Raw genomic sequence first — 25,208 nt, forward strand, 5'->3', positions numbered from 1 at the left:
ATCGTTATCGCAAATTTTCAAATATATCTCGTGATAAATATTTTTGGCCATATTGTCCTGCCCTACTGGTGATAAAACTCATACACTTACAACTGAAATTATAATCCCATTGTTCTTAATTCAATATTCCCAATAATTAACCCTAGTATTACTTCTAGGCAGTAGCATTGGCCTTTGAGTGCTCTTGCAAAAGTAAGCCAAACAAGTGCACATGAGGAAATACAAAGACAAAACACACATCAGCAGCCATACAAAGTTCTATGTAGGGTATAATGGGAGGAGGGGAGAATAAACAACTCACATTTACAAAAAAGATTAAACCTATAATTTAGAAAGGACAGAGATTTTAGAAATGCGTTTCACATAAAAAGTTATTTAAAGACAGAAACTGAGTCACAGATACTAATAGCACACAATTCAATGACCTCAGAGGGAGGAGGGTGGAGGTAGGCACTCTACATTCATATGGGTCAAAACAAAAGCAAACCAAAAGCACTAACATGATACAATCAGCCCCTAAATACCAACTTTATCTTGATCACCCTGCAATATTAGCAGCAACCCCCACTTCCCCACCCCCCACCCACTGTCCTCACTTATAGCAAAGAAGCTTGAATGAGGCACTTTTTTATCCTCACTATTCAAAGGACCAAACTGTAGTGTCAACATATTTCTAATATATAATACATATCTTCCCATTGTTTAACATTTTATATTTCAAAAATTATATTCTTCTACTCACATGCAAATTTCAAACTTCCAAGATATTATTTGATTGCTATTAGTCTTTAAGCCTATTTTTAAGTTATGGAACAAATGCAATATGTAACAGCCATGAACTGCTCAAGTACCAATTAAGATTTCCACTGGTTCACTGGAAATTCAGTCATTTAGCCTGGTGCTATAATGCCTCCAAATGAGCAGTACCTTTGGAAGATGATTTGTTTCATGACTGAACGCTTCAAAGACCTCAGCAGACTGCACACTTCTTACCACATTTTAACACAGACAAAAAAAAAAAAAAAAAAAAAAAAAAAAAAAAGCCTCTGGTGAGATGTTAGGCCATCCGAGTGCTTCAAGTAATAGTTATATCCAGACCAAGTCTCAAGTAATGCTCTGACACACAGAACATTTAAACTCATAACAAGAAAGGAATGTTAATTGGCACCCACAACAGCACCGCTAACACACAAACTCTAATTCACATATTGCTTACAAATCTCAAGCTATAATATTCATCTTATGACAAGAAGACAACTGTCAAACCTATAAAACCTATTAAACCTACCTATACTACATTAGCTTACTTGGAGATATAGGACGTGATTTCCAAACAACTGATTTAATCTTTGAGATCCTATTTTAAATACAATGCTTTTTTATATGCCTGGGCATATTCTGGAAATTCTATGTTCTGTGTAATTCTGTGCTATAACCCCATTTGATATTAGTTTATCATGTTAGATATCCAAATTATATTCAAATGTCAAATGCACAAACTGACAAACCTATAATTGACTACACTGTATGCAAAGGCCTGTACATTCCAATGTCCCTGTAAGAATGCAGTTGTGGTTCAGTCGAGGAGTGGTTTTTACAGTTTTTGTTCCCCCAAAAAAACAAAAGGAGAAGACAATATTTCAAATTTCACATCATGTTGCAGTTTTTCATTTGCTTATATTGCCAGAAGGCACTTTTCAGAGACCTTTTGCAACATTTAGATCTAGCATGTCATCACTAGATGAATATATTATGTGCTTTGTTGTCTTATCAGACCAAATCAAAAAACAAAACAAAAAAAAACAAAAAAACAACCAACACTTTTTCAAGTAGGCCAGTGAGTTTTTCTCTTCTCCAGAACAGATGATTCCATTTCCATGTGTTGACACATTGACAATGTTAGCATTAGCCAACTTCTCCAGACAGATGGCATATTTGTGCTTAGGGCTGTTCATTTCAGCTTGAGCAGAACTCCCAAGACAGCTAGCTTTTGCAACAGTTTGAACTAAGAGTTTCCTTTTAGTCTTTCTTTAAGTGGTGGATTGTCTGCACTGGTGGTTAATCATGCTCCACGCAAGAACTCAATTTTTTCTTCGTATTAACATCCTTGCTTTGATTTAGAACTTTTGATGTTCCTTATAAACTCCACCATCTGGCACTTGCAGAAACAAACCAAGATTCCCTATGACAGATGTTTTATAAAGGAGGAAAAATGAGAGCGTGTAAAATAGGGTTGTGCACGACTGACTAATCATTGCTACTGTCACTACTCTCTACCACACATACTAGTTGTTTAATCTATTTTTTCATTTTAATTGATACCCAATGCTGGTAAATAGTTGTGTCCTATTGTTATGCAGCTATCTGCCACCAGATGGAGCATCATTAGTGAGAAAAAGCCATAAATCTGTTATTCTCGGCCTGATTTTCTTGTTAACTCCATTATTGCTAGTACTCTTAAACACAAAAAATAAAATAAATGATGATGATAATAATAATAATAATAATAAGATTACAGATACAAGTGGCAGAAATTCGCTTTCTCTAAAAAGTGGATGGGCTTTTCCCCTAGCAATAGGGGCTCAAAGTAGAATACCGTTTCTCCATATTGAAAAGAGCTAACTGAGACAGACACCTCCTGTATAACTTGTTCCAACTGGGTATGTCCTACTGGGAGGAGGCCCCAGACTGCTGGTGTGATTATTTCATTCAGCCAGCCAGGGAATGTGTCAAAGTTTCCCCGGATAAGCCGGAGGCGGTGGCTGGCGAGAGGGAGGACTGGGCTTCCCTGCTTCTGCCCCTGTGACTTGACTTGAGATAAACAGAAGAAAATGAATGGATGATTTACCATTTGTTTTATTTTAGATTTCAACTTTTATTGAAGTGGCTGTCATGAATTTTCCAACAGCGTGCATCGTTCATAATGCACGGCATGCTGCGCTACAGTTTATTCATTTTTTGGATGTTAATTTGTCACATTTTAATAATACTTTAACATCTTTTATAGTTTAAATATGGTATAAAAAGCTGGTTATATCAGTTTATTTTAAGTGTTTTTCTTCTTTGTTGCCAATTGCAGTGTTGATGATGCATGATGCAAGCTGCCACACAGTTAAATAGCATGTTTCATTGTTGAAAATGTGACTAATGCTTTAAAATACTTTTGTTTAATGAGCTTTTGACATTACACATTCTCAAATTTAATAGGAGCGTTTCTTTGTTTTAGACTTGTCGGCTAGTGTAAAAATGTTTTCCCCCCCTCATGTTGTCCACTAATAAATTAGTCACCAGGAGCATCACTAGCACATATTGTTGTATATTGGATTGGGTGTAAGGCACCTGGTAACCACAACACTACAGGACATGTAAACACAGCCAATAAACATTCAGAATTCTCAACAGGTGATACGTTTTCTTCCCAAGTATAATTAAGCTCAGAGACAAAATGAATAAAGTTAACTTGTGAAACTGTTATTTGTCTGTTATCACCAGTTGGCAGGTAGCTGTAAGCTCTCTGATGAGGAGAACAGAGGCTAAAAAGAGGTAATTCTCGTTTGCCTTATCTGTAGTTCTTCGGACTCCAGTTCCCCTGGCTTCCCAGGGTGCTGTGTTATCAGACATTCTTCCATGTTGCTCGTTGTCACAATTTAAAATTGGGTCATATTCTGCAAATAACTACCTAAATATCCAAACATTCTACTTGTCACTCCTTTAATGTTCACATTCTCTGATTTCTGCAAGACTGTGGTTCATTAAACTTCATTCTTCATGTATGACAAAAAGATTTTGTTTTCATTTTTAGCTTGTCTCCTGTTAGTTTAGTTTCTCTATTGGTAAACCTCACCTGATAATCAGTGGGTTCTCAACCACACACTGCATTCCCCAATACATTAGCTCCCTTGCTTACTTAGCCACTAAAAACGGATCCCAAGACCTCATCTTCAAGATCTGTAGGATGTTGACCATGAAAGTTTGCCTGAGCTTATCACTGAGATGTTCCAACTGCTGATAACCATGTTAAAGATGCTCACTGTCATGACATGACATTTGAGAGTTGCATGACCCCTTTTCAAGACAAACTCCTCTATATGCCTTTACTTGATACTACAAAAACAGAACAAAACCGAATTAGAAGAGTCCATTACTAAATTTGGTTGTATATCAGATGGTCCAACCCACAGATTAACTACCTAACATTAGGTGGAAGAGGTTTATTATTCTGAATAACTGCTAACATTAATGCGAGAAAACAAAAAAAAGCTAGGAGACAGAGTAGCTACGTCTGTTTAATCTAAAGAGCTTAGAAAGAAAGACTATGATGACCTGGATGACTGAGAACCTTCACAGACATACCTACTGGTTTACTATCGCATTCACTCACTAGCTAAAAAAAACTGAAATAGTGTTCGCTAGGGCTGTTCGATATAACGATTCATATCGGATGACGATATAAAAACATCTATAGTTTCATTTTACGCTATCGTTTGTTTCGTGGTGTCGCAAAATAAACTGTTTACGGCAATATTTTTTTGTCGTTTTGATGGTCACTATAGTGGCTATATTAATTTCTTAAAGTTCTCTCTTTCTCTTATATTTAATATAACCACACTATGGACGGACAAGTGCCTGTTTTTATGCGTTGACGTTAGCAACAACGACGGTACAACCATCGCATGTCCGCTTGTTTATTTTCCACATAACCCTTTCACAATAAAGCTCAAGATCCTGTTGAGACTTTTCAAAATAAACTGAATCATGTGAAAGAGTATGCAGAGTATTTACGGATGAGAAGCAAAAAAGAGCCGTTAGGTGCTAAAAAAATAAACCTTAGACTCGGACAAGTGCCGAGTCTAAGGTCAGCACACCGTGTAATAAATACTCACAAAGAAAATGGCGGCCGTTACAACTTATGTCTAAAAATGTATAGTTTAATGCATCGGTTAAAAAACTCAACTCCAGGTACACAACGCCCAGCTGGAAACACTTCAGCTGCCCGAGATTCACAGAATTTACAGAAAATGTTACATTTTTGTGATTTATATTGTTATCGGGACGATAGATTTCTTATATCAGGATATGAGATTTTGGTAACCATCATTCATAATAAGTTTCTGGCAGGTGAATTAACAAACATTACTGTACAAACAAAAACTTAAACAATGCAACGCAATAACTTTACTCTCAAAAACTAACCCTTTCAGAGTTGACATTGCAGCTCCAGGGTGCCAGTGTTTTAAATGCTTGTGCACTGCAGTAGCGCTATCATTGAAGGAAAATGCCGCTTTGCACAGTCTGCATTCAACTTTGTTAGTGAAAATGCTTTCACTTTCTTTTTTTTTTCTTTAAATCTCCATATTCTTCTGTCATCCTGTTTTACGATTCAACATTCTTCAGCACTCAGTACCGAGTGCTGTCTTTGCAGACGATAAGCAGCAATACTGCCCACATAGCTTCCATTAGTCTACTGCAGCAACAAATGACGCGTCAACAATAATATTTTGCGTCATTGATTATGGCGATGAATCATTGCAGCCCTAGTAAGCAGCCCATCTGGCTCACTCCTTGGCCCATGCTGCTGATGCTTCAAAGAGAGGGGAACTTTGTATGCACTGGGGTTTTATAAAAAGGTAAGGCAGGTGTGCACCCCCCCGACCCAATAAGGCAATGAGTGCAAAACTCTGACTTGGTGCTGAGGCAGAGTGTCAAGAAGAAAAACTGCTTTTACAGATCATCTCTATTTGGTCAGTGTCTTCAAACTAGTATACATTTTTGTCCTCCACAAACATTTGTCAGAACAACATGTAGGGCCATGCTGTTTACAGTCATGGTGATGCACAGAGCAGTCTGAGATTAGCTATAATCTCTAAGTGAAGACTGGGGAGAGTCAAGGAGGACTGACATGGTAATCCTGACTAAGCTCCCCGTACATAAGATCGGTATGACACAAGAGTTGGGAGGATTCATATCTGTGTATGACATTATCCATAGATCATGTTTACCATTGTATGACTAAGGCTACATACATAAGGCTACTCCTAGGACCTGGCGTCCACATATGTGGACATCACATTTTGGGTTATTGAATTTTGCTCTACAAGGGCCTGATATCCACTTACGAGGACATTACACTGCTACTGTTCCATCAAAATTTTAAACGAATATCCTCATGTGGCTCTTATTTTTCTTAAAAACCAAAAAAAAAAATTTTTTAAATCTGGTAGTTCTTTGTTTTTACATTCATTGGGCCCCAATGTGGCCAAATATCAAAGAGAAATTAAAAATGCCTGTCGTGGAAGAGTTTGGGTCTTAGGAGGTTAAGACCTGCAGTGTGAACATAGCCTAACAGACAACAGTACTGTGATGAGGCAAACATTTCTTCTTATATTTCAAGAGGATCATCTTTATTTTCATCAGGATCACTAGAACAACAACTGTCCTAGTGAGATCCGAGTTTTCAACCCCAATATCCTCAGTTCAACAAACTCAAAAAGCATCCTACTATAGTACAAAGGGGAAAAAAACCCTAAGAGACATACTGCCAATAAATTTGTCTAGTGAGAAGCAGTAGTAGTTCACAATGTGTCACAAATGCCAGAAAAGACCATCTAGTGACACTTTCTAAAAATTCTGGCAAGCTATTCAACAATCCAACAGGCAATTCAGAAGTATAGAGACAGCTTAAGAAGCTAGATCTTTCCCAGTCCCAATCCTAACCCTATCATACAACTAGAACAATAAGCTTTTAACTGACACATACATTCACGATAATCATTAAATAGCTCATTGACCCACTGGCCTATAATAATACAACTACAGCCAGAAATATTTTAAGATTTAAAATCAGCTAAAAATTAATATAGTAACAAGTTTTTAAGCTTATTAAAAGAGAGAAAGTCAGGAAAAGGCTCTAATTCACACCATCAGAAAGCCAAGAGCAAAATGTGTCAAGCTTTAAAAAGGCATTATGAGAAGTGGTAGCATCTAAGAACTCTACAGTATGCTATTTTCACACTTCTGTCTTTCACTAACACTAGAGGAAACAGCTAATTAGACACGCCACATATACAAAGTGCAAAACAAAATGTGTCAGAAACTTCATCATTAAAAAATAAATAGAAAATTTATTGTATTACTATAACACCTTTTTTAAGTAATTTTCAGCTGGAAATCTATTTAAGATTTTGTTAAAGGTTAGGGACTGCCACTTCCTATGTATGTGGCACATTTTGGGGTAAACTTCAGTCAAAACACCATAACAAATTCAACTGGATTATATTTTGTAGAGACCAGAATATTAAAAATGTCTGGACCTTGAAACTCAACAGTAGAAAAGCATCACAATTTTCTCAGGACATACAGTTACTCGTCCATTTCAAACCTGCAAAACATGTCAATTTGGTTCCATAGATAAATCCCTTTCCTGCATTTTTTTTTTTAAATCAGTAGAGCCTTTGAGAGAGACCATTAACATATGTGCTAACCCACTGGTAGCTCCTGGCACAATTGATGGAAAGGGAGGAAAGAGAGAGATAAGGTTAAGTTATAATGGGGACGAATAAGGAAGCATCCTGTTCGCTATTTTGCACAACTTCCTGCCACAGCCCTTAGAATTTGAGAAATAATACAGCAGGGTGGAAACACTGACATTTCCGTGTGCGTGTATATGACTGAGCATGCATGCGTGTGCACACAATGTGAAAAAAATAATCAAATAAAAAAAAAAAAAAAAATAGGAGAAGTAAGAAGTAACAACTGACAAAATAAGCGTGAACACCAACTGTGATGAGGCTATTTAAGTAGCTTGCAACAGTGGAGCCTGTTTAATAAGTTTCAACTGAACAGCCTTCAAGTTGCAGTGGATTAAAGTGTTGGAAATATTCAACAGATGTAAGCAGCATGTGCACATGGGCATTTGGTGAAGTGATATAAGTGAGGAAAAATGAGCATGACAAAGAATGACACAGAAACAGAATGCTCAGTTTGTCCTACTGGCTCTTTCGCTCATACTACAAAACACAAGCAACCAGCAGACACACCTCTAAGCTAGTGCAGACCGGAAGGCGTGTTCCTGTACAGACAATGCACACTACTGACACCCAAAAATGAAACCTACTCCATCTGACAAGATCAAGATGGAGTTGTAATGACAGTTTCTGTTTCTTGTGACTGACAGTTGACCGTTCTTTATTTTCCCCCCACTCTCTCTTATGATTAACAACTAGTACACTAGTTGTTAATAGAAGAACACTTGATGACAACCACCACTCTCTCCTTGCAGTTTTGTGGCCGATAAACAAATAAAATAAAATTTAAAAAGAAATGTTAGCTTACATGTCGAAAACGTCTTACTGATGATGCTTACTAAGCAAACGCCGCGTGAAAATGCGAAAGTAAACTATTAAACAGGAGTAGCTACATTGTCCCCTTATTTTTATTTTTAGATTAGTCGATTACCAAAATAATCTTTAGTTGCAGTACGAGTGGCCAATATAGATCAAGTCTCCCACTACATGTTGTTTTAAAGCTGCATCTTAAGATTACTGTCATTATGTACTCATTGTCTGAAGTGATTGTAACTCTGTTAAATCATAAAAATAAGACAAACCTACAGAAACTTTGAAAATAAGATAATGTAATCTAATGTCCGTGTGTCTTCAGAGGAGCAACACAAACACTTTGATTTATAAGACTTGAATACATTTGTGTGATATAACATATCTTGACAGTTGGTTTAATTTTTTTTTTCCAGCTCATGTAATTTTTATATTATTTTGTTTGAAAAATGCAAACAGAAAACTGAGATAAACATGCATTCATTCTGACAGTAACTATCACAGGGCATACGCGACAGACACTTCATGCTGAACCAAACTCACTCGGCCATATGCATGCATCCGTAACACTTCTACTTTGCAGTTTTATGTTAACATGCTCTAATTATGTCTTATATTTTCTAAGGCAAAAAACATGTTAACAGGAAAAGTCTCTTTTGCAAAAGTGACCTTTAATCAAAAAAGCCTAACAAAGATAATAGTGGAAGACTGAGACTTAAAAACAACAAAAAATAAAAAAAATTTTAAAAAAATACACACACCCAACAACCCAGATGAGATTACGTTCTAAGTATTTGTATTTCAGTGGTGTACCAGATCTGCATTCCAGTGTGTGCGTTTCAAAGAATTTTTATTACACAACTGAGCTCTCACATCCAGTCGGAACAGGCTTCAGAGAAAGCAGCTGCTTTCTGATCTGTGCAGTGTAACAGCAACAGAGCAAAAAGGGACTACAGTATATATGCTCACCCCTTTAGGATCATGCTAGTGATGTGGCTAATGTGGATGTTAGATAAAAGGTACATTCGGCTGCTCCTTTATTTCCACGGGTTTTGCTCCATAGGATGGACCAGCACGTTTTATTTGGCAAAGACTTTATGTCGGATGCAGCCTTCCCAATTATCCAGACTTGGAACACCAGGAGTACACCATCTTATGGCCACCTGTGGCTGGGTTTGTGGTTATTGGATAACTGCTAATAGATAAGCAGCTATGATAATTGTTTAATATTATTAGTTTTAAAGTGTTGTTCAAAGTTGTGAAAGTCAACTACTGCTAGTCAAGAGAGAGGTTGTGTGCTTGCCTGGCTGCAACAGTGCTGTGTGCAGTTGTGTGTGCATTCAAGGCAGGGAAGACAGCACTGCTTGTATTGATAGAGTAATTTTAGTATTGATTAGTACCTTAGAATGTTTTTTTCTGACAACCCTAGTCTGGCATGTCCAGGTATTCTAATGACCTTAGAACTGAAGAAGCTTCTCGGATGAGAGGTGAAACGTCTTCAAGCAACTTCAAGCAACTTAAAGAAGTCCAGACGCTTTTCTTTGCAAGCTCCTTTGACTACAATTAACTGCTGTATTATCAGAAATCTATTGCATCTGACTGACCAAGTAAATACATTCAAAATCATACTGATTATCACACTAATAGGAAACTGACTGTCTCATGGCAAAATTTTATCAAGTTTTAGTGATAGTATGCTTGACAATCTCACTCTGCACTTAAAAAAAATTAATTATCTTATTGCAGCGGTCCCCAACCCCTGGGCCTCGGACCGGTACCAGTCCGTGAGTCGTTTGGTACCGGGCCGCGAGAGTTGAGGCTCAGGCGTGAAATGTATGGTTTTCAGGGTTTTTAATCGGTTTTCAGCGTTATTTTGTTATCGTTTTTATCGTTAACTCGGTTTTCCTGGGTCTTTTCACGTGTGTTATGAATAAATCTTTTTTTCGGTACCAGTTCTAGTTTTATTTTGTTGTATTTATCCGCGACACCTTAAAGGCCGGTCCATGAAAATATTGTCGGGCATAAACTGGTCCGTGGCGCAAAAAAGGTTGGGGACCGCTGTCTTATTGGATAAAACAGATATCGACAACTTATAGGACTTAATTTGCAGTTGAAACAGGTGATAAATTGCACCATATTATTCCAAAACTAAGCATGTCACAAAAAATTGTTTAATGTTTAAAAATCACAAAAATATCATAATGTGATTGAAGTATTTCTATAATATTGTATCGTGAGGTGTCTGTCTGGGTGAGCTGAGTTGTGTTGAGTTGAGTTATAAACAAACCACCAATTTAGCATTTGATCACAGGTGCAACATGATCAGACATTACAACCACATAAAGAGGGGCTGCAGAGATTTTCTGCTCCTAGTTTTTCAGCACCCATTTACCTTGCAACTGTGTTTGTAGAATCAACTGACTCATTTAAGCTTCACACCACCTGTAACTTATTATCGCTGACTGCACACCCAGTGCACATTTACTGCCCTACTTAATCTCCTTATCTATATATTCACCTTTCTGGCTTCTTCCTTTTGGTTTTTATCACTCCTCCCTTCATTCCTTCTCAGTCTCTGTCTTTCTCTCCTTCTGCCTCCCCCAGTCTTCACTCACTGATGGCTCACTTGCTTTCCCTCCTCAGCCTTGCTCTGTAAAATACTGCTGTTCACGCTGAGCCAAGAGGCCCCTGCCACTACCAGTCCATTAACCACTCCAGTTTCATGCTGGCACTCAGTCATCCTATTCTTCAACTCACAGTAGGCTCTTCTTCCCCTGAGATGCATGGAAATGGAACCCATGTGTCTGGGTGTACCTATAGCCCTTTTAAGACATAGGATAAGCAACACTGATGGCTTAATTTATTCATTAAAGTGGGAGAATCATTCATTCATGACGTATTACACACAATTATTTGCTATAAGTATGATTTTAGACAATAGGAACATGGGGACACATGCATGAGGTCAAACATATCCTACACTGTGCTGAATAAATGTGAGCATGTTCCAATCAACTGTTTTTTCCCCCGACATGTTATTGCTGTTAAGGGCAGCTTCCAAAACAGAAAGGTTTTAGTAAACCAAATTACTTACAAGGAGACGTTCACATGGAAATGGTAAATGGACTGATTCTTAAATAGCGCTTTTCTATTCTCCCGGAGTACTCAAAGCGCTGTATACAACATGCTACATTCACCCAATCACACCCATTCTCTATACAACTTTCTCTATACGTAGTGCTTTCTAACTACATTCAGACACATTCATACTCCGATGGATACATCGGAGAGCAACTTGGGGTTAGAATCCAAGGATACTTGACATGCAGACTGGAGGAGCCAGGGATCGAACCACCAAACTTCCGATCAGTAGGTGACCTGCTTTACCTCCTGAGCTACAGCTACACGTGTAATCGTGTGCATTCCAGCTTATCAGCTGCAGACAGTTGACACCGTTTTCTGGTGAACAGGATAATGCAAATGTAGAATCAACCTATTAAGATTGCGATCATGACCTTTGCATTGAATTGACCATGATATTCATTCAGACCTGAATCCATCACATTTAAATGCAGAGAGATTAATAAAAAAAAAAAAAATAAATAAAAAAAAAACACATGTCTGAAAGAAAGTGTGGGCAAAGCAGACCCACTGTAAACTAAAGCAGTCTTAACTACTGTACTTGACACTGAGCCAGACTTTATGTGTGACTAAAGAGTCATGACCTGACTTGCTTAATTTGTGCAGTTATGGTAAATTACACATTTGCTGAGGTGGTTTCCCCAGGATGTTGGTGCACTGGTGCACAAAGGCACCAGCAGGCATGAGATGTTATGCTTAAAAGAACTTATCTTTGCTATTAATCAGAATTTTAATGACTAAAAAACAAACAAAAAAAACAACATAATAACTTGCAACTCTTCAAACCCATGTCCAGTGTGGCAAACAACTACCTCGTTGTTCTATTCTATTGTTCTATTCTTTTCTATTGCTAGAATAGAAGAGAATAGTCCTTTATTATTTTAGTGGTTGAGTGTATTGCAGTTGTCCTCAGAATAGGAAACAAGTGTGTTAATATAGTTAAAGGGACAGAATAATCAGTAATTGGCTATAGATTTTTGTAATAAGAGACTAAGGGCATTATTGCTATACATTTCTCCTCATAAGTGAAACATTTAATGACTACTAATATCTAAAGCTTAAACAAAATCGCATCCATTTATAAATATTTACATCACAAGTAAATCAGCTGGCCAATTGAGGTTGGAAAACTCCAACTTTCTCAACTCAAGAGAGAAATATAAGCTAACTAGCCACTTTCTTAGATTCATTAACACAGATGTCTAATCCCGTGGAAATGACTCGATTCATTAAGGCAAGAAAGGTGTTTTAATAACTTTGAACATGGCATGGTTGATTGTAGCAGATGGACTGGTCTAAGGATTTTGGAAACTGCTGATCTACTGAGGTGGTTATGTGGGATTATCCCACATAACCACCTCAAGGGTTTACAGAGAATCATCAGAAAAAGTGAAAGTGTCCAGTGACAGGCCGTAGATGAAAAGGCCTTGTTTATGCCAGAGTTTAGGGAAAAATAGTAAAACTGCTTTGAACTGATAGGAAGGTAATTCAAATAACCACATGTTACAACCAAGGTATGTAGAAGAGCATCTCTGAACACATCTCTGTCTGACTTTGAAGCAGATAAACTACAGCAGCAGAAGACCACAGCTGATGTCAATCCTGTGAGCTAAGAGTAGGAAACTGAGCTACCAATCATATGAGCTTATCTAAATTGGATAATAAAATACTTGAACAAAGCTATCTGATCTGAAAGAAAGGGTCTTGAGACTTGTAGCTAACAAACCTGCAGGAAGGTATGATAGCATCATGCCAATAAGGACAAAAATATCTAAGCACCTTGATCTAAGGAGCTTGGAAAGAAGAGCGTCTGGAAAAGGTGGAGAGTCCCAGATTTTAAACCCAGTGGGGGGGATACTCCCACTGGGTTTAAATCTGGGACTCTCCACCTTTTGACCCTAGAACTGAAGAAGCTTCTCGGCTGAGAGGTGAAACATCTTCAAGCAACTTAAAGAAGTCCAGACGCTTTTCTTACCAAGCTCCTTAGATTACGATGACCTGGATGACTGAGAACCTTCACAGACATTTTCCAGCACCTTGTTAAAGCTATACCGTAAAGACTTAAGGCAGTTCCGAAGGCAAAAGAGGCCCACACAACTTTAAATGAGGTAGACATAATAATTGGATGTGAATGTATATTTTGGTAGTATAGTACGTTTTTGTGTTAAATTCAACAGGTCTGTCTTTTTCCACTTTCAAGAAAAATATAAAATCTACATCTCTTTTATGCTATAAATTACTAAAGAAACCTAATAAAACATTACATAGTTTGCAATGATGATTAAAGTCAAAATAGGAAACAATCATTTAAATTATAGCATAAGACATCCTCTCACATAGTTTCAAATTTCAGAAACTTGAAACATTATTATTGAAACACTATTATTCTGTCTTAATACTTTACCCACTGCAATATCAAACTAGCTAAAATGATCCTACAAAATGCCAACATCCAGTTATCTACAAACAATTTATGAGGAAAAAAAAAAATCAGAGAGTTATCTCTGGAGCCCCAGGAAAAAATGCAAGTTACTGCCAAACTCAATGGCCAGAGCTAGACTCTGATCTAGAATTCACCTTGTATTCCAAACAGCTGTCCAAATGCAGTGATCCCTGGCTAATCCGCACCGTACCTTCCTGCTGGGTTGAATAAGCATGTTTATGTCAACAGCAAGGATGCTGCTCTTTTCTGTCACTCTGGGCCTGAAGAACAGAGATAGCTCTTTAGGGAGCACAGCTAAAATGATCTGCTTTATAAACAAAACACCTTGGATAAGTTCACTGTAGGCACACTGACTCATATTTTTAACACTAATGATAAACCTAACTGCAGGCTACATATGGCTAACACAGTCTGTGTGAAGTGAAATCCACTGAAACACACGCACATGTTTCAGCTTACAGACATGCCTACACACAGCCTTATATCACTACAGCATGCATCTGTGGGCCAAGCCGTAGTAAACATTACACAAGTTGAGCTCTAGGTTAGTAAACATCTAAATAATGAAATTATTGTGATGAGTACAATAGAAAGATGTCTATTTTGAAGATATGAAAAAAATAACCACCTGTCACAGCTTGAATAGCCGATTTTGTATAGATGTGAAATATAGCTGAAGCTATTCCAATAACATACTGCATGAAAAAATATATATACATCTCATGCCTCATTTATGGTCATTGCACTCGTTATTGTGGATGTCTGTGACATCACCACGGCCCCATAACCATTCATTTTGACACCTGAAGCATGATAGACACGGTGCAGTCTCCTGAAATCTCAGAAGAAAACCTTTGCATTACTAATAATCCAAATTATGTTACTACTACTATTATTATTATTATTATTATTATCATCATCATCATCATCATCATCAGTATTATAGTCATTATTATTATCATCATTATTATTTTTATATGATAATGAAGTTGTTTTCAAAGTTTCTCCCTCTCTGTAATCTGCACGGTCCTGCAATAATATATCACTCACTTGATGGTAAAGGCATAACTTCTTTTACAATTATGTCTCCAAACCAGTTGCACTGGGTTACAAAAAGATCAAGAGGTGCAAATCAAGTGGAAATGACACCAAAGTGTGGTGGGTGTCCGTTGTTGTGATGTCACTTTTGACAGTCGCTGTTGTTTGTAAAGTTCATATAGACTCTTCCAAAAACCATGACACTGTCTAGCAAACTATATCATGATTAAACTGAGAGATCGCGTCCCAGAAGACACACAAAAAAAATATTCACAAACAGATAAGTATTTATAAGAATACCAAAAAACAAGCTCAAAGGACAGGACATGGTCAAGATGACCTGCTGAAGTTCAACCCAAGCGTCACAATGGGAAAGAAGAGTGATTTTTAATGACTTTGCAAGTGGCATGGTTGAAACTGCTGATCTACTGAGATTACCACACACAACCATCTCAAGTATTTAGAGAAAATGGTAAAAAAAAAAAATTCTATCTAGTGAGTGTCCATTCTCTGGGTGAAAATGCATTCTTGATGCCAAAGGAAAATGGCCAGCCGATTCAACCTGATAGGTTTACATGGGAAATCAAACCTTGAAGCAAATGGCTACAGCAGCAGAATAACACACCATGGTTCCACTCCTGCAACTGTCAGCTAAGAATAGGAGACTAAGGCTACAATTCACATGGGCTCACCAAAATTGGACAACAGATTGAAAAACAGTTTCCTAGTCAGAGGAACCTGAACTTCAGCAGGTTGCCAGAAAGGTACTAGCAAGGTGTACCTAACAAAGTGGCCAGAAAGGATCTATTATTTCACTTAAACAAATGCAGCTGACTATTTTGTAGGTCAGATTTTAATTTTCAAAGTCCAAATACCAGTAAAACAAGCCAGCATTCCTAAATAGAGTTGAAAGGTTTGGTGGCATTCTAACAGAAGTCAGTTTTTAAATGCATTCCTAGTCATAAGTCTAACGTACTCCATCATGTATCACTGGTATGTCTAAAATGAGAAGAAACAGGAACATGATGAAGTCATAGACAAGTCAAAGTGAAAGATGGAAGAGTTGAGAAAGCTGATGTCACACTGTAGATCAGGTAGACCAAAGAATTCTAAACTCTCACAGCGGTGTAATCAAATTCTCTGCCTCTCCAAAAAAGGGTTCCTATTTCACAAACAGAAGTGCATTGTAGTCAAGGACATAAATTATTCTAGGCATGCAGAAGCTAACTTACACTTTCAGGCATACTCAGTAAAAAATAGACTCAGTTATGTACTGTTATCTCAGGTGATTGCACAATTGGTTTCTGTCTGTGACTCATATTTACTTTAGGTAGGCCTAGCCTACCTAACCCTGTGTATAGATCAGCACTGCTATAATACTAGGTGTTAATGGCCACAACAGTTTCCTTAATTTGATTTGTCTTTCAAACAGAAACATTTTTTCCAAAGCTGCATAGGCACAAAACCAAACATTTGCTCTATATTATCTTCAGTTTGTCACTACACCACTTATTTGAGAATGCAACTTTGCAAGGAAATGTAAAATACCCTAATATGCTGGTCTTTGTCACAAAAACAGGGCCTCAAAGTTCAAATGCTTGCTGTTTGTACCTCGGGGCACATATCCAACTGGTTCTACACACACACACACACACACACACACACACACACACACACACACACACACCTACCTTAAAGAAAAGACATGGGGGGGAAAAAAAAAACAAACACCTGCTCTATGAAACATTTTCCTTTCACCTGGCTCTAAAGCACAAAATATTTAATTAAGTGGGCTCTAATATGGACTGAAAACTCTTTGAGACTAACCGTTTACTTGGTCTGTGCATTCTCTATGGTTACCGTTTTTCACCTTATCAGGTTTCACCTGTTGCTAGACATGACCAAGTGTTCTATTACCAACAGTTTGCTGATGACAGACATCACTACTAGTAACTCTGGCAGGCACGCACCACGCTGAATCATACATGCTGACAAAGCCAAGTAGAAACCACCTAAAGTAATTTAGATTAAGTCACTTTGGGAAGATTTTAGCCCCACCTTATCACAGAAAGTTATTTCATTCGCTTATACAGTTCTATTTAAATACTTTTGCTTTACATAGCAACTCCATATATAAAACCCACTCTGCAGAAGAAAACACTAATTATTAACTGCACATGTGCAAATGAAAGGTTTGGTGCTTGAGCTGCCGGGAGCTCGTCGGGATTGCAAAATATAAGGTTTATGGGAGAGCTTATGTCTTCGGAGTTAAAGTGCCAGTTACTTCCTCATATGCTGACTTTCTAGTACTTTGACCTCAGTCGTGAATCCTATTGAGCACCATTTCAAGCTGCACTGACAGCTGGTGAGAAGCCAGCTCCAAGGGGCGAAAGTAATTACAGGTACGGTGGCAGCTCGCCGCTTTGTAGCTTTACTTAAAACTTTAGAAGAAGACAATCAGTGGTTTAGTGCAGCAGTTTGGTGCCCACCCCCACTGATGGTTACATGATAAAGGTGCAGGAAGTTGAACCAGTGGGATACTCACAAATTTCTTTTTTCCATCTCCATCATCGTAGCTTTTCTTTGATTTCTTGTCCTTCTTGGGACCAGCAGCTGAGGCAGAACTCCCCGTCTGGTGATCCATATTTCTACCTTTTAATCCGTTTCCTTGAATTGGATGTCAAAATAAACAAGTGGAACAGTAATCCCTTTTTTTAGATTTTAAACGTCAATGGAAAATGCCAACTCCTTATTCCCAGGGGCCTAGGCTAGTGCACAGGCTAACTAGCTACAATTAGCGCAGTGCTGCTAATAATTTGGTAGAACGCCAACAGACAAAACGAGCCCCTATTTAAGCCGCCTCTCGGTATCACTGGAGGAGGGAAATTCAAAGCACAGCCCAACACAACTCCTCGAGACGAAAAGTACGAAAACAACCTGTTGCCTTAATAAAATACAAAGTGAGGACGCCACTCTATTATTCCCCACATGCAACACAAGTCCAAGTTTTTAGAAACGTGGATTTTAGGTCCTGAATGTATACGGTACTATCTGAGCTAACCTTAGCTTCAGCTAGGCTAGCTTGTAACAGTTAGGTAAAGGAAAACACAAAACAAAAAAACTATTTCCGCTATCCACGAGTTGTTTCGACGACCACAGCGCGAGCGGTAAGTTGGTGTTATCAATGACCTAGGTCGCCGGTGTGTCCCCAATTTGTTTCCATGGCTGTTAGAAGTTAGTAACTTTTTAACCCCTGGTTGACAGAGGGGAAACAAGTACGTCTTTAGCAATAAAGGCGTCTTCCTGTTCTTCTGACAGTCCGCTCCGCAGTAGTTGGAGGGGGGGAGGAGCCTATGTTCTGCCGCTTCACCTGAGAGGATTTATCTGACAGCTCTAACTCCACCGCATGCAGCTGATCGGCTAGACAGTTTCCAGGCATGCCGTGCAAGTTGAGACTAATAACCGGTGAAATATTTATATGACAAAGACGGGAGAAACAGACACAGCTGTGTTTGTGTCATAAATGGAACCTTACTTTTTTCTGATTACTTTAATTAGCTTTTTTTATGTATACTGTAGAATGCAAGCAAGTTCAGGCTTTTCTATACAGTGTTGTGCGAAAGTCTTTAGCCAACCGTCAGTTCTTAATGTTTTGCTAGGAAAATGGAAAATATGTGCAGAAATCTATTAAAATATGTGCAAATGTAGATGGAAGTACAGTATATAAGGCAACACGATCATGTGTACAATTCTAACAAGCTTGACAACCAATGCTTAGTATGACCACCTTTATATTTCAACACAGCTTTAACTTTTATACAGTTATTTTCTTTATGTAATTTCTTTAAAATTAAATCTAGTCTCTGTCCAGGCTTGTTAAAGGATGCTATCCAAAGCTTGTGTTTGGATATTGGCTGCCTTTTTGTTCAATTGTCTGTCAAGATGGTCCCACACTGCTTCAACAATGTTGAAGTAATGATCAAGCAATCACGCAATCAAGCATTTAAAATTACAAATGTTTTGACAAAATTTTCAATACCTCTGGCAGAAATGCATCCCCCAACCATGACAGCCTTCACTGTCTTTTACACTTGGATGTGGACACTCACTCTTCTATTTCTACATTTGACATTCCTCAGCCTTTTATGTGTGTTTTCCTTACTTAAAAATGACACCTTTCCACTGAGATCATTTTGATGACTTCTTCTTTTGCAACTTCTTTCTTCACTTGTTCAGTTACCTCAATTTTTTTAAGCACACACTGCACACCATTCTTAAACACGGCAAGTTTTTGACTAATAGCTCTTGGTAAAATCACCTTGTTGCTAAAAACAAACTTATAGATGTTTGCAGTAGGCTGCAAGTAACAAAGTGCCTAACAATACAGTTTAAAAATAAGTTATATTCTCTGTTCTCTGTTATGTGTAGACAACACAGTTTCACCCCTTGGATTAGCTGCCTGTTACCCTTGAATGATTCACAGGTCAGCTTTAAGTGGCTTAAAAATTGTCTGGTGATGATGTGGACTAAAAAATTATAAAAAATAAATAAAATATACAAAAAGTCAAAAGGAAATCTTTGAAAGAAATTAAAAATGTCTGGTGAATTATTGCTTATGACCACTTTAGAAAACATTACAAGAAAGCCTCAATTATTGGAAACAAACTATAAAGACGTTATACATATATTTTCTTATGCTTATCTGTTGCCGTGTCACAGGGAGGAGAAACCTAAGCAGAGAAGCCAAGATCCTATTCTCCATTTCATCTGGGGAAGGTATCCAAGAGGCAGGCTACTCCGATGCCTGAACCACATCAACTGGCTCCTTTCGATGTGGTGGAGTAGTTAATACTCTGAGGCCCTCTTGTATGAGCACTAACACTAGGCCCCCATGCTACCAAAGCCTACCTCAGAATATGAACAAGAGATATATAATGGAATTATTATATATATTACATTTGGAATTATATATATTAGTGTTTGTGTGTATGTGTGTGTGTGACACAATGTAGCTCAATGCATTTATAGTGAAGACGACCTGCTGAAGTTCAAACTGAGCATCAGAATTTGGAAGAAAGGTAATTTAAGGAAGTTTGAATGTGCCATGATTGCCAGAGAATGTTCAGAGTGGTAGTTCTCTGGGTGAAAATGCCTTGTTGATGCTAGAGGTCAGAGGATGGTCGTGCTGCTTGAAGCTGATAGGAAGGCAACAGAAATTCAAATAATCACTTGTTACAAACAAAGTATTCAAAAGAACATTTCTGAATGCACAGCACACTGGACCTTTAAACACCTGCACAGAAGACCACACTGTGTACCACACTGAAGCTTTAGGCAACCGAGGCTGTAGAAGATGGTCGAGTCCCAGTTTGGTGTACAGGAAATTAAACCATCGTGCCTTGTACCAACGGCTCAGTCAGTTCTAAAAGCAAAAGGGGGATGTAAACTAGCACTAACAAGGTGTTCTGAATGAAGTGTCCTGTAAGTGTAAGTAGCGTTACAGTCGAGCACTAAATCGGTTCAAGAGAGGTATGAAAGAACTTTTTTTTTCCTTCAGTAAAATCTACTGAATTTCATGTAGCCTGAAAACTCAGTGTTCTTTTAGGGGGTTATATTTATATCATAATTCTAAATCTTTGAAAATCTAGGTGTAGGACTCACCTAAAAACTGTTACTTACTCTTTTAATGATGCACACTCTTTGTTAATCGCAGGCAGCTCATCTTATTCCCACAGGCTGGATCTAAAACAGAATTTAGTTAATGACGTCGTTTTTGGTCCTCTGCTTGTTGCTTTTTTTTTTTTTTTTTGCTTCGTAACCACATTGTGCATACAACTAACCAGACTAGGAGCTCCACCTAGCGGTAAAAAATATCAACTTCAGGCGCTGTAGTGTGTGGCTAGTCAGACAAAGTTAATTGACTAGTAGAAAGCAATTGTGGTGTTTCCTGCTCTGTACTGTTTTTTATTATTATTTTTATTTCTTTTCATACACAAATGCAATTGGCACAGGGCAATGATTAGAAAATGGATACACAATGCATGTGCAGTGAATGACTGCATAAGGAAGGAATATAACCAATTTTCTGAATGTGCTAAATAATTGCCCTACTCTTTTTTCTTTTCTGTTTTTTTCACAGAACCTTCCAAATAAGCACAACGCTGAGCATATTTGGCCTTCTGTCTCCCACTTACATGGTGTGATTTCAGGGCTGCACCACAGACAAAAATAGTCACCACGTTTAGCTCTCCAGCGCAGTTTCACATCTCAAACGAAGCATTCAGTAAACACTGACTGAATATCCTAAAGATAAACATTTAAGTTTCCCTGGCTTAGGTTATTTTGAGATATAAAGCCCAACACTTGAAATTCAGCACTTGCACAAACCTACGCGCACAAGTCCCGCAATTACACGCGCGCGGGCACAGGATTACAGAGATAGGCTCGTTTTAGCTGTCCTGGTATGTGAGAGATGTTTTCCAACAACAGGATTGGTGAGGATTTGCGCATTACCAGTGGCACTGAAGCAGACAACAGTTTGGTTTATCGCAAAGGACTCGCCATACTTTTCAGCCTGGAGTCTTCATTCTTCAGAATATTAGGGCTATAAATTGCGAGAGAAAGGTTAATTAAAAGTGAAGGTGCACGATAAGAATAGCAGCCCTGTGGCACTCGTAAAAGCCCCTCTACGGACGCTTTGGATGATAAACAGTTGGCCCTTCACACCGGCCGCTGCAGCATCGTTTTCAGCTTTGCTATTCATTTACAGGCGTACAAACGAGAATATTGCCACTTCAGAATACATTTGAATATCTTTATGCGACGATATAGGTCAACGATCTGGCATTTGATAATTTTACAATGGACAAAAGGTTGGAAATCGTCTGGTGACTGTTTCGTTTCACAAGACAAGACAGTTAAGTTACAGTCTTACAAAGTATTTCACATACAGACTACTGTATAGATCATTTCTATGTTGGCAAAGTGAAACATATTTTAATTAGACAAATCAAATCAAGAGAGAGAGATGGGGAGAGAAAGAGAGAGGTTCACTTCCACATAGTCAGTGCCAAAATGTGAAGCCAATAAAATGAGGTAACACAAGCTTGGGAGCATAGCTGTAAAGGAATAGTATTGATTACGCTTTGTGTACAAGAAGGTTTCAGCAATTATTTATCAGTAAATACAAGGTTGTGGGTCTCTAATTAGAACAGGAATGATTGGCCACTTATCCTTCCACCAGCCGTAGACCTGCACTCCTCTTTGCCATCTTTTTGATTGGGTATCATGAGTCTTATAACTAAAGACATGGCATCATATAACATAAACAAGTATTTGACTGAACAGATTCCAGGTTACTGAGGCCTTAGGTTGTCCAAGACAGCTAACAAAGGCAACAACTTCATTTGTCCAATACTGTATGTGCAGCAGCAGCAGTTCAGGGGTCGTCCTTAACCCCCCTGACACGAGTCTCTCTAAATACCAGTAATCCAAGAAATTGGACCTTTGGGATCTGGCCTACTTGTAGGAGGTCCGAGCCTCTCTCAGTGATCTGTCATATGGCATGGAGGCGAAGAAAGAGTTCCGGAGCTGACAGTTGATGAAGAACACAATAAGCAGCACCAACAGGAAAAGCAGCAGGCACATGACTATGTAAGTGATCAGGTCCGGTTTGTGGAGCTCGCCCTCCCGGAGTCCTCCTCCCCCTCTACCCGTGGTGGGTCTCAGGAGTGCAGCCACGCTTACAGAGCCACCGTGGGAGGCATTCAGGGAGGAGGGGGCGTGAGTGGTGGATTGTGCCACGAGCACCAGGTCAAAGTCTGGGGTGTCGGTGGAGTTGAGGAGGATCTGTCTCAGCATGGCGCCTTGCGAGCTCACCGACAGCGTTGGTCTTCTGGTGAATGAAAACATGTGGATAAGGTTATGGAGTCTACTGACCCTTTCTTTATTCAGCCTGCCCAGTTTTCTATTTATGATACAACAAAGCGCTACAAAGAATCAGCAGATGTCACTTTGCGGCCAATTTGAAAATAGTGTTTTAGGATAAGAATATCAACGTGCGCTTCTGTTAGTCTGACAAGGTCACGGATACAAAACGCAGGACACAGGATCAGGACACGGTGATGCCATCGAAAGCACTACAAAGTAGTCCGGAGCGACACTGTAGATTTCTCGAAATACTGCTTGACATTGTGATTTCGCTCTTTGCGGAATCCCACAGCGACGTTACTTACTTTGGTGCGAGCTGCGAAGAGTTCCGCAGGTGAACTGAAGAAGACAAAATCTCGGCTCCGCATTCCTCAGCGTCCCCAGCTCTGTCTGCTCCAGCGCCACCGAGGACGCGCCGTGAAAAAGCGGTGGGTCGATAGTTTCAGATATACCCCCACAGACCATATGTCGCCGGGTATGATTATAGCGCGTCACATCGAATCGAACTGTTTAAATCCGTATGAGCGCGGATCAGACATCTACAGCAAAGCGACACACGCGAGTTTCCACTTGTTGGCTTTTAAATCCAAATCGACTTGCTACGCATGTGGTTGCGCACAGACTGGTTACTGTAGCAGTATCCAAGTGACTCTGGGTTCTGTCAGAGGTGCTGAACTTCAACGACGATCGCTGGTGCGCACACGTGTGCTTGTGCGTCGCTGCGCGCAGTCGGCTAGAACTACTTAGCCTGTGCTTGTACAGCGCGCAGAGGAATCAGCGATGCCCGCTGTCGAACCATTTGGCTTTCCTTTTATCTAGTAAAGGATCGATATTTGCTGAATTCACACTACAAACTGTCTGCTCTTACGGGTGCTCCGATCCAGTGCCACTAAAATGAGATGAAAGGAGATATTAATGGGAGACAAAATGCAACAGCACACAGCTTCCCATCTCCTCCCTCGGTTGCAAGTGTGTGTGTTTGTGGAAGTGTGTGTGTACGTGCGTGCGCGTGCGCGAGAGAGATTAGGAGAGGGCAGGGACAAAGCTAGAGACACGTCACCGGACAAGGACGTGTGTTGAAAAAAAATCTATCTATCTGTCTGTCTATCTATCGTCAGTGTCCCTCCGTATAATTTTAGTCGATGGTGAGACAAATCTGAGTCAGTGCCATTTCTGGCCCGGCGTGGGGAATGTCTCACACTGGTGATGAGAGAACAGGGAAAAGGTGTGAGGTTGGAGAGTGCCTGTAAGAACTAACGGGGTTATTTAATCGTAGGATGGGTCCACCTATTCTACAATTGTCTTACAGTCTTAGCGCCTGAGTAACCCACAATGGTAAACATTAAATGCATTTAAATAACACTGCTGGTCTACTGCAGTTTAAAAAAAAAGAAGAAGATCTATTTATTCAAATGTGATTTATTTGTTTTGAAACCTGTGTGTGTCTATGAAATATGTTTGACATTAGTACTCGACACTAAAAAGATGTTCTAAAGATGGTGATCGGAGGACAGTTTGCTCTTACGTGATGTTTCTGAAATGGGTGTGCATACAAAGCGAAAGTCCCCTAAAAGCCGTGCCGACCTGTTTCATATTCATCTGCACCTGTTCCGTCACAACAGAATGGCTGGCAGGCATCGAGAGCAAAGACAGAGGGGCACACACACATGCACACACACACTGTATGCAAACAGCAAATTAGAAAATGACTTTGATGCCGCATTGACACAAACTTGCATGCACACCCACACTCATACATTTGAGGCAAACTACAAATAAAAGACAAACACCCAGAGGTGTCCTGGTGCCCCACATCAACTTTGTATTCATGGATAAAGCGGATTACAGTGAACCACAGTTTGATGGAATGTTAGTGTCATATGGGAAATCTAAATACAGCCTAAAGTCTTGTTTACATAGTGGAGGGACAGCAGTAATTATGTCAGAAGACTCCTGTTTATTTTTCACATTTTAAATATATATGGCAGTCTGCATCCATGCTGTGTTTTCGCTCCATGAGCCACCTCATCTCCATCACAGATTCAAACACAAATGCACATGTGAATCTGCAAGCACAAAGGAAATTTGACCCATTTTGCGTGAGTCTCTTCAAGTAGGCATCAGGTTGACAAGTGACCTACTAACACCACTTAATCAGGTGGTGTGGTTTAATTGAAAGGAGGATAAGAAAGGGGAGAAAACGGTTGTGACATCCTCTAATATATATGTTGAATTATGTCTCACTCTGTGGCTAATATAATAATTATCAGTCTCCGAGTCACAAAGAGTTTTCATTAGGAATGTTGAATTGTGAGTCTCTATCA

At 39.0% G+C, this 25,208-nt stretch overlaps 2 protein-coding genes and 1 long non-coding RNA gene across 4 annotated transcripts in view; all 3 read right to left on the minus strand.

The window, feature by feature from the left end:
* Positions 1–18,303, minus strand: part of LOC146524685 (protein diaphanous homolog 1-like) — a 45,453-nt gene extending 27,150 nt beyond the window's left edge. For both annotated transcript variants that reach the window (XM_085134445.1, XM_085134435.1), the window contains exon 1: positions 17,501–18,303. In XM_085134445.1, coding sequence (XP_084990571.1) covers positions 17,501–17,599 — 99 coding nt within the window. In that variant the 5' untranslated portion in view covers positions 17,600–18,303. The remainder of the gene's footprint in view (positions 1–17,500) is intronic.
* On the minus strand, positions 1,796–17,494 carry LOC146524686 (uncharacterized). Its single transcript, XR_014869723.1, has 2 exons — positions 16,623–17,494; positions 1,796–16,590 (listed from the first exon to the last, which is right to left on the minus strand). It is a non-coding gene; the product is annotated as an uncharacterized LOC146524686 (long non-coding RNA).
* A 2,625-nt stretch (positions 18,304–20,928) lies between the features above and the next one.
* smim32 (small integral membrane protein 32) lies at positions 20,929–23,885 on the minus strand. The gene is made up of 2 exons (XM_085134706.1): positions 23,190–23,885; positions 20,929–22,849 (listed from the first exon to the last, which is right to left on the minus strand). Exon 2 carries the CDS (start codon positions 22,813–22,815, stop codon positions 22,474–22,476), a length of 342 nt encoding a protein of 113 aa, XP_084990832.1. The 5' UTR covers positions 22,816–22,849; positions 23,190–23,885; the 3' UTR covers positions 20,929–22,473.
* Between the last annotated feature and the right edge of the window lie 1,323 nt (positions 23,886–25,208).

The sequence above is a fragment of the Neolamprologus multifasciatus genome, chromosome 2 (assembly GCF_963576455.1).
Source record: "Neolamprologus multifasciatus chromosome 2, fNeoMul1.2, whole genome shotgun sequence".
NCBI lineage: Eukaryota > Metazoa > Chordata > Actinopteri > Cichliformes > Cichlidae > Neolamprologus > Neolamprologus multifasciatus.